We start from the raw sequence: 19,337 nt of genomic DNA, 5'->3' as shown, positions 1-19,337 counted from the left end.
TGGTAATCCTTGCCTCTGGACAAACACAGAATTCTCTCTTTTTTTTTTTTTTTTCGGTCCATTCTGAATGCCTAATAACAGAGTCTTGCTCCCTGTCTAATGATGAAAGGGTGACAGTCAAATTCTTTTAGTTTACTACAAAATTGAGGAATTTCATGGACCATTTTGAGAACAGAATACTGTGAAATATTAGCAGCACTAAGTAAAACTTTTTTAAAAAAACATTTAGATAGGTTAAAATTTATTTAGCTCAATTAATTAAAGTTCAATTACTAAGACTGTATGAAATAACGAAGACAAAACAAAAAAGCACAGGATGTTCTTGAGGGAGGTAAAGGATGAAATGTGAGGTTTTTTTTTTGGGTAGAAATAGAGTGCTTTTTTATGTTATAAACACAGCTTTACAAAGAGTATGGATACAAACTACATTATTTGAAATAATATGTTTTTAAAGTTTTGTTAAAGCTTATTTCATGAAAATGTGTGTAGACATGTTTCTTAAATAGAAAGACTTCTCAATCTGTATTTTTCAGCAGACTGAGTAAAAGTATCTAATATTATGAAAGACACCCTTGGGTGGGTAATGATCTCAGCAGCTACACTGACAGTTTCTCATGTTCTAATTCACCTTCACAAATCCATGGCATCATTTTTTGGCTAAAGTAATGTCAGTTGGTGACATTTGCGGCAAGTATAAAAAGGACCCCCCATGGCAGCCATTTTTATTTGATTCTTAAGATCCAAAGGCTGCTGAAAGAACAATTGAATAAAGTTGGGGATTGGAGAAGCTTGATTTTCTTGTTCTCTGTGAAATGAAACTCCAGTCTTTTTCTTCCCTTTCCCCTTAAAAGCAAAAGTCTGCTAGGGGGTTGTAGCTGTGTCAAAGCCGCTGGGATGCCACTGCTGATCACTTTAATTACTACGACTAAGGAGGATAAAATTAAAAGTAGCACCATTGAAGCAGTGGAAGAAAGCTTGCCTAGATGTCGGTGAACTGTGAAATATAAAAATTGCATACCAATACATTTTTATGGAAAGGAAACAAGGAATTACATTACTTATTCTTGAAGAGTTTGTCCTTAAATTGTCAAGTTTTACTAGTGCATCTATCTATGGCAGATTGTAGACCATTTCAGAATGATAAGGAAAATAGTAACTTGAAGACATGCTGTGAAAGGGCTAAATATTATTAAAGTTTATGTCCAAAGTGGTTAGTTCTGATCCATCTATATTTGAATATTTCAAATTCACTGGATTGAAACAGGACTCCTTTTGCACCGTAGCAGGACTTTTGCCTTATCCTGAAGATGTTAGCAAAGAGAAAAGCAAAGCTTAAATACATTTACCACTTTTCTAAAGGCTTTTAATTTAAGGTTGGGAACCTAAGTTTTAAGTGAATGTAAACAAATTAGTTGCTCATCATCTCTCTGTATTCAGTGGCACAAAGGGAAATTTAAACTGATTTGTATAACCCAAGTATACATAAAGAACTGGGACTTTAAAAAATCATAATCACTGTAGGGCCTCAGAAAATGCTCTGAATAGCAGTTATGTAATAGATAGGGCCAGTGCTTTGATATCAAACAGACACTGATTTTAATTCTTACTATGCCATTTACAAGATGTATGACCTTGGGCGGTATATTTAAGTGAGATTCAGTTTTTATCAAATTGGAAGGATAGCAGCTATCTCACAGAGTTGTAAGGAGTAAATGAGATAACACATATACATGTGCAAACACACAGGGCACAGAGCTAGTATTTCCTCAAAAATTTGTTACAAATTGTAAAAAGATAGTCATGGGGAGGGAGACCTCCCAAAACTACAGCTTCTATCAAACCCTCCAAAGAATACACATCCATCTTACAAAAGCAAGATTATCCTTTATAACTCAGTCTAACTCTAAATAATACCATATAGGAAAAGGTGAATGTCATCAGACCCATTCTTACAAATAGGAAGTCTAACTACTTCCATTTATTTAAGTCTATCTAGACTACATAAGTAAATGAAAGATATATGGGTTTCCTATGTATTGGATTTTTGAAGTGTACTTATCTTTTAAGTAACAGCAGTTTTCTAAGTCGCCTTGCCTCTGCAACCCAGTGAAAAGATTTTTTTTTCTTTCCAGCACACATGATAAACATGATTTACTTACAGCTATGAGTCACTGTCTTTTTTTGAGTGTAGAATGGTCAAAGCAGCTTTCAAAAACACATTTCTTAGGTTTAGGCAAACTCGTTGTCAGAAATATTATGAACGTATTTGAGCAGTTTGTGTTGAACGCTATACAAAAATAATAAGATAATCATTGTCCCTACTCTCTGGTCATTTTATCCTTAGACATAAACAGTATGGCTATTTTGAGTTAAAAAAAAAATACATAGATTGTATTGCTATCTATTCTTTCAGTATTATTGCAAAATATCTTTTAATTGAGCCTACATATAAAAATTAAAATGAACTAGTTTTACTTATGATGAACCTGGAGACTAATAAACTGAAAATTAGTGCTATCAATTAAACTAAAATTGGTGGCATAATCAATTACTATAATTACAAGCTTTTCCTTCATGACCTTAACAATTAACTTTTATTTTCTCAGTTGTTTTTTTGTCTTAAGGGAAGTTAAAGGGTGAGAAAACAAACAACACAGATACGCCATCCCACTGGAGAGCTTCAGGCCCAAGCAAAATTGTCTCCGTGGTGTTAGGACATTAGTAGAAAAGTAAATTAAGGCAATCTGATAGGGAACTAGAATTCTGTCAATCAGGCTCAAGATTTTGTGCTGTGTCCATAAACTTTGTTTACTGTAGGGTTTTATGAGTTGTAACCTGCCCTTGCAGTCTGTTAATGAGGGTAAATCTTGCTACTTGAGAATTGAATTACAGCACACCTCTGGGCTAATGGTTATAAACAGAAAGTCCCATTAGGGCTACATTCTGATTTGTTCATTTGCATTTTTTCCTATTGTATAGAGAACAATCATGAGTAAATAAGTACAAACAAACAATTTACATGGAAATTGATAAAGTGTTCCTAATTAGTATTTAGAGTTGGTTTTATTAACGATTGCCTACTTTAAATTGCACTCTTGGTAAGCTCTGGGAAAAATGTGCAGATGGGAGTATTGGGGGATAGAGAAGGTGATAGCTTGTGAGAAAAATTAGGTTGCCATTTCATATTCAGAAAACTAGAATCATTTATTTCGTTTTAACTCAGTAAAAATTACCCTTCATTTTAGTTTGAATCACTAAATTCCAGCTATGTAAGAAGTTATTATTCAGTCAGTGAAATACACTTAAACTTAGTTGCCTGAGGCATATTAAATAATGGTTTTTTATTAGTACTCTTAACTTTTCATAAGTTTGAAAGATGAAAGTTTAGTAAAAGTTCAATTTTCCTCATTTGATCATATAATTTGATACTTTGGGAATCATATAGTTTAGTGGTTAAGAGCAGGGGCTCTGGAGTAAAACAGACCTGAGCTGAGTACCTGGCTCTGACATCAGGTCTAGCTGTGGAATGCTGTGACTCTAAACTTAAATATTCTTACTGGTAAAAATAAAGATGTGAAAATTAAATATTATGCACATAAAGTACATAGCAAATAAATGCTCAGGAGATAGCAGCAGCCATCATCAAACTCACCATTATCAATCCTGTAATTTCTTTTATTCCTAGTGTATTTTTCAAGTTTAGAAACACTGATAGTGGGCCAGATGTGGTGGCTCATGCCTGTAATCCCTACACTTTGGGAGGCCAAGGTGCATGAATCACTTGAGTCCATGAGTTTGAGACCAGCCTGGGCAGCATGACAAAACCCCATCTCTACAAAATTACAAAAATTAGCCAGGTATGGTGGCACACACCTGTGGTCCCAGCTACTTGGGGTGGAGACAGGGCTGAGGTGGGAGAATCACCTGAGCCTGGGGAGGTCAGGGTTACGGTGAGCTATGATTGTGCCATTGCACTCCAGCCCAGGTAACAGAGTGAGATCCTGTCTCAAATTTAAAAAAGAAAAACAGAAATACTGATAGTAAACTGAGGATTTTTTAAATGTTATTCTTGCATCTTCGGTCTCACTATGCCTATTGCATACTATTCCTCACCTATGAATAAGCTTGTGTCTCCAGATACTAATAAAATTTCACTTGAATGTTAGACCTCTCTTCTTTTGCCCCTACCACAATATACACTTCAGGAAGCATACCATCACATTGCTTTGCTTTTTTGAGGCAGGGTCTTGCTATGTAGCCCAGTTGCCCAGGCTGGTCTTGAACTCCTGGACTCAAGCAGTCCTCCTGAGTAGCGGGGATTATAAGTGTGTGCCACCATGAGTAGTCAAGATTATTTTTTAAAATAAATTTTATTATAAGAGTAGTATATGTGTATTATAGAAAATTAGAAAAGGAAGTCAAAAGAAAATACGAATGTCAAATTTTGATACCCAGATATCTTCACCATGACAACTTTGCATATACCCTTCCAAATCTCTTTCTATGCATATGTTTTCTTAACTCTGACTTATTAAAATGATCAGGTCAGTTGTCTGGAATATCCTACCTTCTGGATCTATTTGGTGGTTTTCTTGCTGTGTCATTTATCGTGCTTCTCTATCCCCTGTGCTTATGATAAACATGAAATTATATCTAAAGTTTGAGTGGATTCACTTTAAACATTTTTGGTAGAATATTATAGGTGGTGTGCAGTTCATGTGCTTCATATCAAAAAACGTATAACATATGATTGACCCAACATTAATGATGCTAGATTCGTGGTCCCTAATCTCTGATCTAGTCCTTACCTCTCTTTTTACAGATTAGGTTTTCCCCTTGCAACTAAAAGTAATCTGTGTGTTGTTACTTAAGCATATGTCCCAGTTGTTACTGCTGTGTAACAGGCCGCCCCAAACTTAGTGACGTAAAAAAAAAATGTCTTGCTGTTATGCTCTACAAATTCTGTAGGTCAGGACTTCAGACGGCATAGTGGGCATGCCTTGTCTCTGTTCCATATTGTCTGAGACATCAGCTAGGAAGACTTTAACAGTTGGGGGTGGCTCAAAATGGCTAGAGTCTGAGGTCATCTAAAGCCTTCTTCATTCACATGTCTGGACCTACGCCAGAAAGACTGAAGGCTGAATTTGGCTAGAATGGTCAACTGAAGCACCTACATGTAACTTAGTCTTCTCACTGTATGACTGCTGGGTTCCCAGAAAGAGGACAGAATATAAGAATTTCAAGAGAGCTTAGGCAGAAGGGGTATGGCCTTTTCTGACCTAGCCTTGGAAATCACCTGCAACACTTCCACATTCTGTTTCTTACATACAAGTCACTAAAGCTGGCTCAGAAGAATTAAACTCTTCCTCTTATTGAGGGAGTGGCAAGGTCACATTGCAGAAGAGCATTGGGATGAGCGATAACTGTTGTGGCCATCTTTGGAAAATACAGTTGGCTGCAGCATGACTATCCAGTTCCCCATCAGACATTTACCTAAGAGCTTTAATAACAGTTGATGATCCTTGCCAGAATCATTCATTATGATTTGCAAAGTGATTTTTTTTATAATTCTACCTTTTAGGGGCATTATTAAATGATATCTTATAAAGTAGAGCTAGGCCAGGCATCATGGCTCAAACCTGTAATCCCAGTGGGAGGGTGACTTGAGCCTAGGAGTTTGAGACCAACATGGGCAACACAGGGAGACCCTGTCACTACAAAACCTTAAAAAAAAATTTTTTTTTTTTTAAACTATGGCCACCATGCCTGTAGTTCCAGCTACTCAGAAGGCTGAAGTGGGAGGATCGCTTGAGCCTGGGAAGTCAAGGCTGCGGTGAGCTGTGATTGCACCACTGCATTCCAGCTTGGATGGGTTTACCATATATATGTGTGTATATATATATATATACACACACACACACACAGACACACATATATATAGTAGAGCTTTCCCTTATTGACTGAGACTATTTGGTTACTCTAAAATTCATTTCCCACTGGAAATACAAAATAATTTATTCTTTTCCTTCAATTACTACTTTGTAGGAGTTATTTCAAAGCTGCCTTAAATGGTAACAAATACGTTTTTATGTCCTTCTATGTTTTGAATATCATATTGCACTTGAATTTTCCTTGATTCTATGTGTGATCTCATTGATTCAATTCATTGCAGTCATTTTTCTTTTTGAGACTGAAATTGTCTCTCTACTTGGTTCTTCTAATTGGTTCCCTACTGGGAGCTTCAGGCTTGTCCCTGGGTCCATTGGGCATCCCCATTAACCTATCCCCATTAATTTTGATGGCTTACTTGATTTCTCAAGAAATTTGTGAAAAAAAATTGCCTGGACATGAGTTCTACCCATTGGTTTCTACCTTTGTCCCTAATGATATGTCACCAAGTTTTGTTTGTTTTTTAAGGCAACAGACTATTTAATGTGGTTTAAAATACATCGATGTCTCACCAAGTTTCATTGCCCTTTTAAAATTTTCAGACTCATTAACCTCTAACATTGGCTGCAATTGATTACTCCTTTATCTTGAAAGCCTATGCTATTTTGATTATCTGGATACTTCAGTGTTCTAGTTCTCTTCTCCCTCTTTCTGTGTCCTCTTTTCAATATATATCTTATCTGTATCTTACCTAGATATAGATAGATGTTTTCCATGTTTAATTCAGTGTCGCTCCTTTTTCTCTAGGGTACCTCTTCAAATGCTTTCATGGATTCCTATAACTCATCAGCTCTGTAGTCATAGTCTGACCTCACATCCTAGTATCCATTTTATTTCTCAATTACCTACTAACATCTTTACTCAGATTTCCTGCCAGCTTCTCAAACCCAATATGTCTTAGCACGGACTTTCTCTCCCTCGCTTCTTATAGTTCCTTTTAGTTTTTCTATTTCTATTATGAACATCACAGTTCTACTAGTTGCCTAAGTTAAAAATTTCTGAGTTTTTTTCCCTCCTTCTGCATCTGATGTTACCAAGAATTAGTGCCTTTAATTCTAATATATTATACTTTTCTCTTTCTATTCCCATTGCCACCATCTTAGTCTTGTATCTCAGTACAGTTTCCTTGGACTCTTATAAGAGCCTCGTAACTAGTCTATTGCCATCCTTCTATGCCAGTCTATTTTATGCACCATTGCCTGATTAATCTTTCTCAAATACACCTCTAATTGATGATTCCTCTAGACTTTAAAAAAAAAAAAAAAAGACATATGCATAAAAACAAAACCCAGCAGTGGTCCCTGCTGTCTTTAGAATAAAATTGAAGCACCTCTCCTCTCCCTGTTGGACAGGGCCTTTAAAGTATCTCCCCAAATGTATTTTCCTTGCCTTGTCGATAACTATTTTTGCCCTATGTTCAGGAAAACTAGGTTATGTTTCCCCATATACCTTCTTGCCTCTATGTTTTTGTACTGTTCCTACCTCCTTGTCTCTCCTACACTGACCTACCTAACCACCAACTTCTATCTCTACCCATTCCAAATCCTACTCATTCTTCAGACCCAGCTTGAAATCCATGATGGCATGATGCATTCTGTTTGCCCCTCAGCCAAAAATGTTCTCCCTTTTCTGAACCCTTATGTCATTTTGATGATACTGCCTTAATATTGTTACTTTCTCTTTCCCTATATAAGTTTTTTGAGAGTATAAATAGTAAATAGTACATTCTCATGCTTGAAATGGTTACAGCACCTAGCACAAATTATGTACTAAAGACCAGAGATACAAAGGTAAATCAGATGTAGTTCAGCTCTAATGTGAAGGAGGCATCCCTAAAGGAGGCATCCCTACAAAGTTATAATGTAAATTGACAAGTATTGTTTAAAAAAATAACATACACATGCAGACACACATAAAGTACTGAAGTAACATAGAGGAAGGATTACTTTATTTCTTAGGGAAGTAGTGGAGGGGATAGGCAGGGGAGGTTTGGTGGATTTAAACTGAATCTGGAAGAATGGGTAGAAATTAAATAAGGTAAGAGAAGCTCATTCCAAGAAAAAGAAATGACACACTCAGAGCCACAAGTACATGAAGCTACATGATACAAACAATTCTGTATGAATAGATGTAAGGATTTATGGAGGTTCGGAGATGTTAAGGGGAGATAACCCAGGAAAGATATGTTGGGGCCAGATTATTTCAGTCTTTGTTTTATCATAGGAATGCCTTATTTTATATGCTTTTCAATTTACAAAGCAGTTTCACATTGATTATTTGCGATTCATAATAATCTTTTTTTTTTGAGACAGAGTCTTGCTCTGTCGCCAGGCCTGGAGTGCAGTGGCGTGATCTCGGCTCACTGCAACCTCCACCTCCTGGGTTCAAGTGATTCTCCTGCCTCAGCCTCCTGAGTCGCTGGGACTACAGGCATGTGCCACCATGCCCAGCTAATTCTTTTGCATTTTTAGTAGAGACGGGGTTTCACCATGTTGGCCAGGATGGTCTCAATTTCTTGACCTTGTGGTCCACCCGCCTTGGCCTCCCAAAGTGCTGGGATTACAGGTGTGAGCCACTGTGCCCAGCCAATAATCCTTTTTTTAGTAGTCAACAACTCTCTTATTTGTCTAGTTATTTTAAATATCAGAAACCACATTAGATTTTAATTTTTCTTCTCAGTATACATTTGGGGAGAGAGGGAGTTACCAAAAAGAGAGGGAGTTACCAAAAAGAAAAACTTGTTGATAGTTTTTAAATCAAATTATATACTGATAAACTATCCCTACTCTTACTCTAGCCCCCTAAATATGCCATTTCCTATATAGCATTTGATCAGCATAGTATAGCAGCATTTTCTGCTATCAAAGATGTCTTTTAGCCACTGCTCTGTGCCTTTTTTCAAAAATAACAAGTTAAATTCTATTCTTTAAAAATATGAATTAAAATTCTGTCCTCCGTATTGTGACTTTTTTCTGTAAGCTGGATTGTTTTATTAATAATAATTTCTGATATTTTTCTCAGTGATATGTATTACCAAACATTCTTTAGTTTGTATTTTTAATGGACATTTTAATAAAATAATTTGTAAATGTTTTTAAAAATCTGATTCTAGGATGTCTTTTAAAAATGGTGTGACATCCAACTGATATAGAGCATCCTATTTATAATGTGGCCAAGCACCATGCTGTAAACCAGTTACTATCATGATGATCAGATTGAAAATGAAATTGCATTTCTGTCAATTACTGAGTTGGCAACTGTTCAATATATCTTAGCAGCAAGATGAAGAGCGACGTCGGCAGCTGAGAGAGAGAGCTCGTCAGCTAATAGCAGAAGCTCGATCTGGAGTGAAGATGTCAGAACTTCCCAGCTATGGTGAAATGGCTGCAGAAAAGTTGAAAGAAAGGTCAAAGGCATGTGGAGGTGAGTTAAAGAATCTTGTATCATTCTACAGACAACCCAGAAATCCACAGTGGACCTTTTGGGACTTTTTATTCTTACTTCAAAACGTTGCTTCAAAAATACAAAGTTTCTAACCTATTGATATGTTGCAAGACACCTAAAGGAAGCATAGTAAATTAGAAGATAACTGTTGCTGTTTTCCAAATCAACTGTTTGGCTTCATTTAAAAATACTCAAGAAGTCCTGTCTTAGAATATGCTTTTGTAAAAAACTCATACCTTGGTTTGTGATACCCCATGATTCCTCATTAATTGTATTAGGAGTATGTAAAATGTAATTGAGTCCCTAACATCTAAATCATAGCACGATTAGTGATGAGCTTTGTCGTGAAAGATTTTCATTTAAAACAAGATATTTAGAAAGTAGTTTTAACAATATTCTGGCATTATAGCCTGAGATGTTAGAAGTTTATATAAGTCCCATCTCAGTTTCTTCTTAGTCTCCTTACTCTGAGAGGGTCTTCTTCAGTATCTGCAGAGATTAATCTAAGCTTGATGTTGGGACAGCAGCTGTATATATAATTAAAGATAATTTTAATTTTACCTTCAGAGATGCTCAATTTGGACATCTTTAATTTGGAACATTTTACATTTTTAAGAGGAGTATATTCAGAAGGCTGTGAGCTTTTTATTTCGAAGGTATATAACCTACTTATCTACCAAAACATGGCAGATATTTGCCCTGAGTTAATCTTAGAATGCAAAGATCACCCTGAAGAGTAGGCAAGTGAAGACTCGAATAAGACCTTAAAGCAGCCGTCCCCAACCTTTTTGGCACCAGGAACTGGTTTTGTGGAAGACAATTTTTCCACGGACCAGGAGGGTAAGGAGGGATGGTTTCAGGATGAAACTGTTTCACCTCAGATCATCAGGCATTAGTTAGATTCTCATAAGGAGCATACAACCTAGATCCCTCACATGTGCAGTTCACAATATGGTTCGTGTTCCTGTGAGAATCTAATGCCACCGCTGATCTGACAGGAGGCTGAACTCAGGAGGTAATGCTCACTCGCCCTGTTAGGCCAGGTTCTTAATAGGCCACAGACTGGTACTGGTCCATGGCCCTAGGTTTGAGGACCCCTGCCTAAAAGGGCTGAAACAAAGATAAGCTATTCTTAGGTCAATGATAAGTTTCCTCAAAGTAAACAGAAACTTACTGCTGTTATATCTTATTGATTCCTTATGTTAAAAGCTTACTGTAGAAAATTCTAATGCTTATAACATCTAACCTTCCATCTCATACATCTGAAAGCTTCTTCCTCACACAACTATGTATCTGTCCCTCTGGTCTTCTCAGAATGTCTATATCTTAGTGAAACCCACCTTGCCGGGTGCAGTGCCTCACGCCTGTAATCCCAACACTCTGGGAGGCAAAGGTGGGAGAATCACTTGAACCCAGGAGTTCGAGATCAGCCTGGGCAATATCACGGGACCCTAATGCTACAAAAAACAACAAAAAAAATTATTTTAATTTTTTTTCACTTTTTTTTTTTTTAATTAAATCATTACCTTCAACCAACTCGTGCCCACTACAAAAAAATTTTTTTTTTAATTAACCAGGCATGGTGGCACACACCTGCAGTCCCACCACTTAGGAGGCTGAATTGGGAGGATCACTTGAGTTCAGGAAGTTGAGGCTGCAGTGAGCTGTGATCATGTGACTGTCCTCCAGCCTGGGTGACAGAGTGAGATGCTGTCTCAAAAAAAAAAAAAAAAAGAATTCTTCATCTTCCCTTTTTGATTGCTATCATGCAGGATTTTTATTGCAATTTCTACATTCTCTACTACAGTTTCAGTTTTATAGTAAGATCAGTAATTATTCACAGCTACATTTGTGTAATACTATGACAATTTGCTGTCATTTATCATTAATAATTGGATGCTTCTTTTATCTTAAAAATCTCCACACATTCTAAGTAAGTCTTAATAAATCTTTGCCTCCTTATATCTTTGAATCATAGAAAAACCCCATGTTCTTATGCTCCAGATAGGCTTCCTGAAGCTATTAATGCCACCTTCCTGTGGCATCATAAAACCATGTAGGAGAACAAGTAATAATAGGATGAAGGGGCATTTGGTATCTATTTTTTGTTTTTCCCAGTAGTGAGCAGATAACAATGCTAAATGACTTGTAAACTCTGGGAAGGCTAAGAATTAAAAATCCTATTAATGATATGGGATGTGTCAGCTATATAGTTAGTCCTGTCTTTATAATCCGACTACACTTGAGACTAAGCCAGGACTAGACTAGGCAAGGAGACTGTCAGTGTTACAACCCAAAGTGTGGTTGCTACCTGGTAATGAGGGACAGTAAAGATCTGAATTTGCCATCATTCAACAGTCAAAGTAAACAAAGGACAAGTGAGGATTGGATCTATAGAGTTGGCAAGGAAATACAGACTAGAACAAGGAAAACCAGATGAAATGAAGAAGGGGCAGGGTTTGACAAATGACTTATGAGAACCTCCTGAGGAGTCAGGTTTCTTATTCCTGAAGGAGAACAAAGTGACCAGGCTCTATTTTTCCCATAGGACACAGCATACCTTGGATGTTGGAAGCAGCTACATATCAAATGGTAGTCTGTTTGTGAGAACTAAGGTTGACCTGAGACAAATGACACAGGCCTATTTCCTGTCCTCAGTGGTGGGTCTTGGCCTGTCTTCATAAAGGGATATGGAACAAACTAGGTCTCCTCTGGCCTCAAGGTCTAAGCCTTAGCTATTGAGAGTGAGAGTTGTGGAGAAATCTTTAGGACAAGGAGGAAGGTAAAATTCCTTTTGAAATTCAATGATTCATATACATTTATTTATCACACAGTGCCAGCCACTGTGCTTGGCCAGGATTTGGCAAACATCCTGGAAAGGGCCAGAACACTGCAGGTTTTATAAGCCATGTGCTCTCTGTCCCCGCTACTCAGTTCTGCCCTTTGTAGCCTGAACTGCCCTTTGCAGTCTTGAACAATATATGAATGAATGAGCCTGGTTGTTATTTACCTTCAGAAGACAGTAGGCTGGATGTTGCCCCTGGCCTGTAGTTTGCTCACCCTTGCATAGCAAATTCAAAAATCACTTGAGTTCAGAGGAGTCTAATTTCTAAGTAAAAATGACCCTGATGAGGTTGGTAAGTCAAGGGAAAGAATTAACAAATGAGTGTCCACTCTTCTAGGGTCTAGTAGGAATCATCAGGTCTGAAAAGAGAAGTTTTGCTAAGGAGTAGTGTGAAAGGAAGAGAGAGAAATAATTTGAGACCAGCCTAGATGGAGAACTCGGGTAGGAAGTTTTCGAAGCAGTAGTCCAGAGTGATAAAAGAGGGTAGTGAAGAGCTGACATAATAAGGTGGATGCACAGCCTGGGGAATGTATTGAACATGATCATCACTCAGACCCACTGCCTGAACTCACCTGTGAAAGCCTACTTTTTCCGTTCTCAAGCAGCAACCAGCCTTGGTGAGCAAAGAAAACTTACTAATTTGGAGGTGAGGTGCCTTCAGCTTCATGATGTCCACAGAAAATACATACAAGATATTTTAGGTCACCCATAACTGTATATTCAGGCAATCAGAGACCTATATCCTGTTGCAACCAGAAATAGCTTGATTCTTGTGTAAATAACAGAATCACACCTCTCCTAGTAGCCATAGCCTAGCTTTCACTTACCCTCTGTTTGACATACTTGTGGGACTTATGAGAAAATCAGGTAGTGTATTACATATGTTTTTTTCATTTTTGCCTCATTTTGGAACTGTAGACCTGTGATGGCCTTATTTTAAAATCCTCATTCTGTGTAAGAAACAATGTGGGTTGTATGAATCTTTCCTTACAAGGTACAGATGTTGATAAAGTTTAGTATTTTTGGTTTTAGTTGTGTAGTATTGTGGTCAGGGAATAGGACCTAAATTTCTGCTTTGGGAATTTATTAATGTTTTATTTTGGCCAAATGCATATTAAATTTTTGTTAATGGTCTATGGACACATTTGCAAGGAAGGTGACTATATTGTTTTAAGATGATATTACATATCATGTCATATATCACATATATTATATATTATAAAGTATATCATATGATACATATTTTATTATTATTTATTCCATAGCTTATCACTTTGCTTTAGTTAGATTAGATTTGCTTAACTTTAAACTGACGTTTTTGCCGCTTTTTATTTTTTGAGACAGAGTCTCAGTCTGTTGCCCAAGCTGGAGTGCAATGGTGCTATCTCAGCTTACTGCAACCTCTGCCTCCAGGGTTCTAGCAATTCTCCTGCCTCAGCCTCCCGAGTAGCTGGAATTACAGGCACCCGCCACCATGCGCGGCTAATTTTTGTATTTTTAGTAGAGACAGAGTTTCACCATGTTGGCCAGGCTGGTCTTGAACTCCTGACCTCAGGTGATCCGCCTGCCTTGGCCTCCCAAAATGCTGGGATAACAGGCATGAGCCACTGCACCGGGTGGGCCTTTGCCTCTTTTTTCTGTAGACAAAGTAGTACACTTTGTTTTGCATTTCGGATGAATGAAGAAATTTTTTTTAATTTTGCCCATGAGAATGTCTACATGATCCTTATTATTTCAGTTATGGAAAATAAATTTGTTGAACTGAAATAGTATCTTAGGCCTTCAATAATTTTTATTTTCAGTTTCTATTAATAACATAATATCTGTATGGTGTTTCTTATCTTTTGTTTGATTTCTGTAGAATAACTTCAAAACTAATGAATTTTATGGGGACCTTTGTTGAGAATTTTAAAAATCATAAGCGAGAAATTTTTTTGGAATTTTTAAGTATGCTTTTAATGATAACTGCACTTTCTGTTTACAAAATGCAGATATTCTCTCTCTCTTATTTAACTGTCACCAGACATCTTGGTTTCATTCAATTTATCTATAAATAAAAAGTATAAGACTGGCCTTATTGACCACACTATTGGGATATCTATTTTGCTTATACTGCTGTGCAGTGTCAACTGGAATGCATTTTCATATTCAGTGCATATCAAATCTCCTTTTACCTTTTCCTGCACACACAGTACATAGCATACTTGCAAACCAGCTTCTGTTGTATAATGGATCTCTAGTTTACTTTCTGCCTTGTTCACCTACTGGGTTTTCAGTGTTTAATCATAAAGATCTATATATTATATTTATGCATTTATATTATGTAGTGTCTTTAAACACACACATGCACATGCACTTAAGCTCTGTAAGAATACCATTAGAGCATTTCTTACAGGTGTTAGGAAATATGTAACATTAACTGTTCAAAAGAATTCAAAGTTGATTGTAAAACTGAAGTCAATGAATGAAAAGAAAGTAGAAACCCATTCTTACGAAGACCTGAGCTGTGTAGATCATTTTTACTCTTGCCATCCCAAATAGTAATCCTTTTATCTAAGGTTAGCAGTACATATATGAACATTGAGTTAACCCACTCAGCATTACTGGGGAGTGGTAGTGTAAATGACACCTGTTTAACATCATATAGGAACCTAGCACTGTATAAGTGAGTAAAGAAAGTAGGTACCATTTCCTGGGTATCCCTGGAATCTGAAAGAACTCATATACAACCATATTTCCAGACTTTCCTATTTTTTTTTTCATGGCAATGCCATCATTCTATTCACTCAGGCTGGAGAGTTTATTTTCATGGTGGCCTCACCCTTACTCTCCTCAGTATCCCTTCTCCCACAACCCAACATCCAATTGATTTCCAAGTTATGTCATACCTACTCCCAATTCTTTCATCCTAGGTTAGGCTGTCCATACTGCTTGCGTTGGGGTTATAACAGTCTCCAACTTGCATTTCTTGACTCTAGCCTTTCTGTTCTCCAGTCCAACATTTAGGTCAGCAATTTTGCTTGACAGATGGTGTCATGTGCATAGGGCTCTCTTATGCACAGTCCCTAGACCACTTTTGCTTTCACATAAGAAGGCATATGAGAATGTGAGCAAGAGTGATATTATAGAAATAATAAATGAAGCTGCTCTGATAAAAGATGTAAGCTTCAGTACTTATATTACTACTAATAAGTTATACCCACTTCACAACTGATTACAATAAGGCACTTTGGTTGAAAACAGCTTATGGAGATTGCTGTTAAATTAATCTTCTAAAGCACAGTACTGATCATGTTGACCACCAGTATCTCTACATTCCTACCAAGTAAAAGTTAAACTTCCCATTCTGTCCTTCAAGACTCTCTATAAGTTTGCCTTTTAAGTCTTACCTTCTATTATTTCTCTTTAAGTATGCTTGAGCCAAATAGGACTTTACGCCATTCTCTGAACATAACCTACCCATTCCTCCATTCATGCCTGTAATGCCTTCGCCTCAATTGTACCTCTTGAAATTCTATACATTTCTGAAGACCTAATTTGAAGGTTAGCATTTCCAAGAAAGAATTCCTGGTGTCATTGGCAAAGAATAATCTCTTTATCTTTTGAATTTGCTCTGTACCTTATTTTTATCCAGTAACCCCCACCATACATGGTATTATAGTCCCTTGAATATGCCTTTAAGGCAGAATAAATGTCTCATACAACTTGGTATCTCCTCAACATCTAGTACAGTGTTTTGCATATTGTGTGTACAGTACACAGTAGAAGTTTCTTGAATAAAGGAATGAGTATTGAATTCTCTACTCTCACTCTAGATTAACTGTATTCAGTAATCATCAGTGGAGGCTTATTGGCAGCAAAAAAGTACTGCATTAGATCCCTAAAAGCTATTAATAGAAGCTGTCTCTGACACAGAATAATGCTGAGGAAGTGTTCTGAACACCTTTTTGACACACAAGAAATATTTGTTAGCGTATTTGCAGGTTTTGAGGATAGTGAAATTGAAGATGCCCACTTCTATGAAATGAGTCAAATAGTTGATTAGCTGAGCACAGCTGATTCAAAAAGATGTCCCAAGTGATTGTGCTTAAATAATGAAGCCATGTATAATACTTTAGCTATTTCTTTGAAAGCATTTACCAATGTTTTTATCTCTTTGCTTCCCTGCCCCCACCCCCCCGTGTGGGGGTGCATTTCTCAATCTTTTTTCCTTTTCTTTTTTTTTTTTTTTTTTTTTGAGACGGAGTTTTGCTCTTTCACCCAGGCTGGAGTACAGTGGCGTGATCTCGGCTCACTGCAATCTCCACCTTCTGGTTTCAAGCCATTCTCCTGCCTCCGCCTCCCGAGTAACTGGGACTACAGGCGCACACCACCACACCTGGCTAATTTTTGTATTTTTGGTAGTGATGGAGTTTCACCATGTTGGCCAGGCCGGTCTAGAACTTCTGACCTCGTGATCCACCTGCCTCAGCCTCCGAAAGTGCTGGGATTACAGGCGTGAGCCACCGCGCCTGGCCAATCTTTTTTCTTTATTATTTTCTTCTTCCAAATGGTTTACATAGTAGATGGGAAGTCTTCAATAAATGTAAACTATTGTTATTAATATTAATGCTCATAGTAAGCATTTACATAGGAAGCCAAAACTCAAGCCTAAAGATGTACAGTTTCAGAAAGGGCCAAATGTTGATGGATTAAACCAAACTGTAGAATTTTGGAATTTCTCAATTGGACAAAAATCTTTGGAATACCTCACTACTAATAAAAGTTGCCCACTTAAAAAAAAAATTGGGTTGCAGAGCAGTAGGGGTATTCTTCAAATCACAGGGCTACACAGCTATTTCTCCAAAAGGTATATTGCCTGTCTGTTGGATAAAAATTAAAGTTAAACCTTTAATGTGCAACTAAAATTGCTGCTGTGCCTTTTCAAATATATAGAATTCAAAATTACTGAAACAATTTTATCACTAGGATTTGGAGAGGAAAAAATATCTACTAAAAATCTTTAATGTCAAAAATTGGCTCCATTAATTAATTATTACCCAAAACATTTTACTAGGGATATAAAAAATTATGTAAGACTTTCTCATTCCCATATATTTAATTTTGGTTGATAATTTTTCCCAGATTTTGCTCTACCAAAATTTATTGTCTTAGTTGTTTTTGAACTTTCCATTGTATAAAGGCACTGTATATGCTAGTCTCACTCTTAATCTATCCATAATGTTTTTATGATAATATTTTATTAATAGCATAAAAGTATTTAAGCCTTCATAAAAATGACAAATATGTATATATATAAGGAATGTGTGCTTATTTATGCATTTAAATCTAATAATCTGATAAAAGTGTAAAATTTAGAAATATTTGATGACTTTGTCACCAAACCAACTTATATTTTTGTGTGCCATTGTTAGAGTTACTTATAGATTACACTTTAAAATACAGGGGCTCAGTGAGCTCAGTGATTCAGAGACAGCGTGTGGCAAATTGTCAAAACCTTTGCATCTGCTTTGATGTGATAATTCATGTTTGACATATGGATGTAAAATATAAATGTTAATCCAATAGTGAAAGAGTGACTTAAAACTGATTTCTTAACTTGCTTATCTGTGTCTGGCCTGAATTTGAATAACTATTACTAAAATACTGGTTTTTCTTCTTTAATGTTTTGGATGAATGATATAAAATATAAATAATAGACTAACATTATTGCTACATGTTCCTACAGATGAAAATGATAATATTGAGATAGATACTAACGAGGAGATCCCTGAAGGCTTTGTTGTAGGAGGTGGAGATGAACTTACTAACTTAGAAAATGACCTTGATACTCCCGGTAATTTCAAATTATAAATGTTTTGTGTCCTGCTGCATGGCAAACTTTATGGTTATATTTTTATTATCTCATCAATAATAATAATTTTGTAGTTTTATTACATCTTAATGGCCTCATAAACCATTTAGGTTAATCCACCTTCCATCCATCAATTTTATGTTATTTTGTTTTGTGTTGGATGTTAAAATTAGCAATAACATTGGAATAGCAAATTGTAGTTGTGTTCTCTTATTATTAAGATTCACTATTGTATTTTATGTCATGTGAGACAATCTGTAGGCTTTCAATAGTTGGTTCCCTTCTCAGCTTAAATATTTTGGTGTAATGTCATAAGGTGTATATTCCACATGTAAATCTAAACCATGGGATCAGATTTTCTGATTTAGTTTAGAATTATAGTCTTAGTGGTAATATTATTTTGCAGATTTTCTGTTTACCTTAAATACTTAAATATTACTCTAGTAAATGATTTTACATCTACTTAACTAATTACAATAAGACACTTTGAAAACTATATAGACTGCTGTTAAATTAACCTTATGTCTTATATCAATAAATCACTTTGGCAATGGACCTTTGTAAGTTCTTATTTAAAATATAAAGCTACTTGCTGGTGGTTTTTAATAGGTGAGTGTTCCAAATGCACTGCCTTTTATAAGCCAGCAGCAAGTAGCAATCCAAAATTTTGTATACCTAAGGGGTTCCATAAATGCTTGTTGAATTGAATTCTTTTTTTTTTTTTTTTGAGACAGAGTCTTGCTCTGTAGCCCGGGCTGGAGTGCAGTGGCCGGATCTCAGCTCACTGCAAGCTCCGCCTCCCGGGTTTACGCCATTCTCCTGCCTCAGCCTCCTGAGTAGCTGGGACTACAGGCGCCCGCCACCTCGCCCGGCTAGTTTTTTGTATTTTTAGTAGAGACGGGGTTTCACGGTGTTAGCCAGGATGGTCTCGATCTCCTGACCTCGTGATCCGCCCGTCTCGGCCTCCCAAAGTGCTGGGATTACAGGCTTGAGCCACCGCGCCCGGCCTGAATTGAATTCTTATAGCAATAAAAAGTCTTTGGTGATTTCTTTAGACTTAAAGGAAGGAGGCAAAGTCTCTAACATTTATCTTTTCATGTAAAAAGCTAAAGGGAGTGAGAGCAAGCATACTTTTTCCTATCCCTGTCATGCCCCTGCAATGCTAAGCGGCTCCATTTCTTTCCCTGTTGGAAATACTACCATTATTTCAAGAAACAGGTGACCAGGGTTTTCCTGACTATAACG

General features: G+C 36.7%; 1 protein-coding gene across 30 annotated transcripts in view; it reads left to right on the top strand.

Moving 5' to 3' along the window:
• EHBP1 (EH domain binding protein 1) overlaps positions 1–19,337 on the top strand; it is a 418,858-nt gene that overhangs the window by 343,528 nt on the left and 55,993 nt on the right. For 10 of the 30 annotated variants that reach the window (XM_077958254.1, XM_077958252.1, XM_015112476.3 and 7 more), the window contains 2 exon segments: positions 9,225–9,372; positions 17,967–18,074. In XM_077958254.1, coding sequence (XP_077814380.1) covers positions 9,225–9,372; positions 17,967–18,074 — 256 coding nt within the window. 30 annotated transcript variants of the gene reach the window in all.

The sequence above is a fragment of the Macaca mulatta genome, chromosome 13, assembly GCF_049350105.2.
Source record: "Macaca mulatta isolate MMU2019108-1 chromosome 13, T2T-MMU8v2.0, whole genome shotgun sequence".
Taxonomy (NCBI): domain Eukaryota; kingdom Metazoa; phylum Chordata; class Mammalia; order Primates; family Cercopithecidae; genus Macaca; species Macaca mulatta.
Note: the sequence above shows the minus strand (reverse complement) of the source record. Positions and strands in the feature narration are given on the sequence as shown.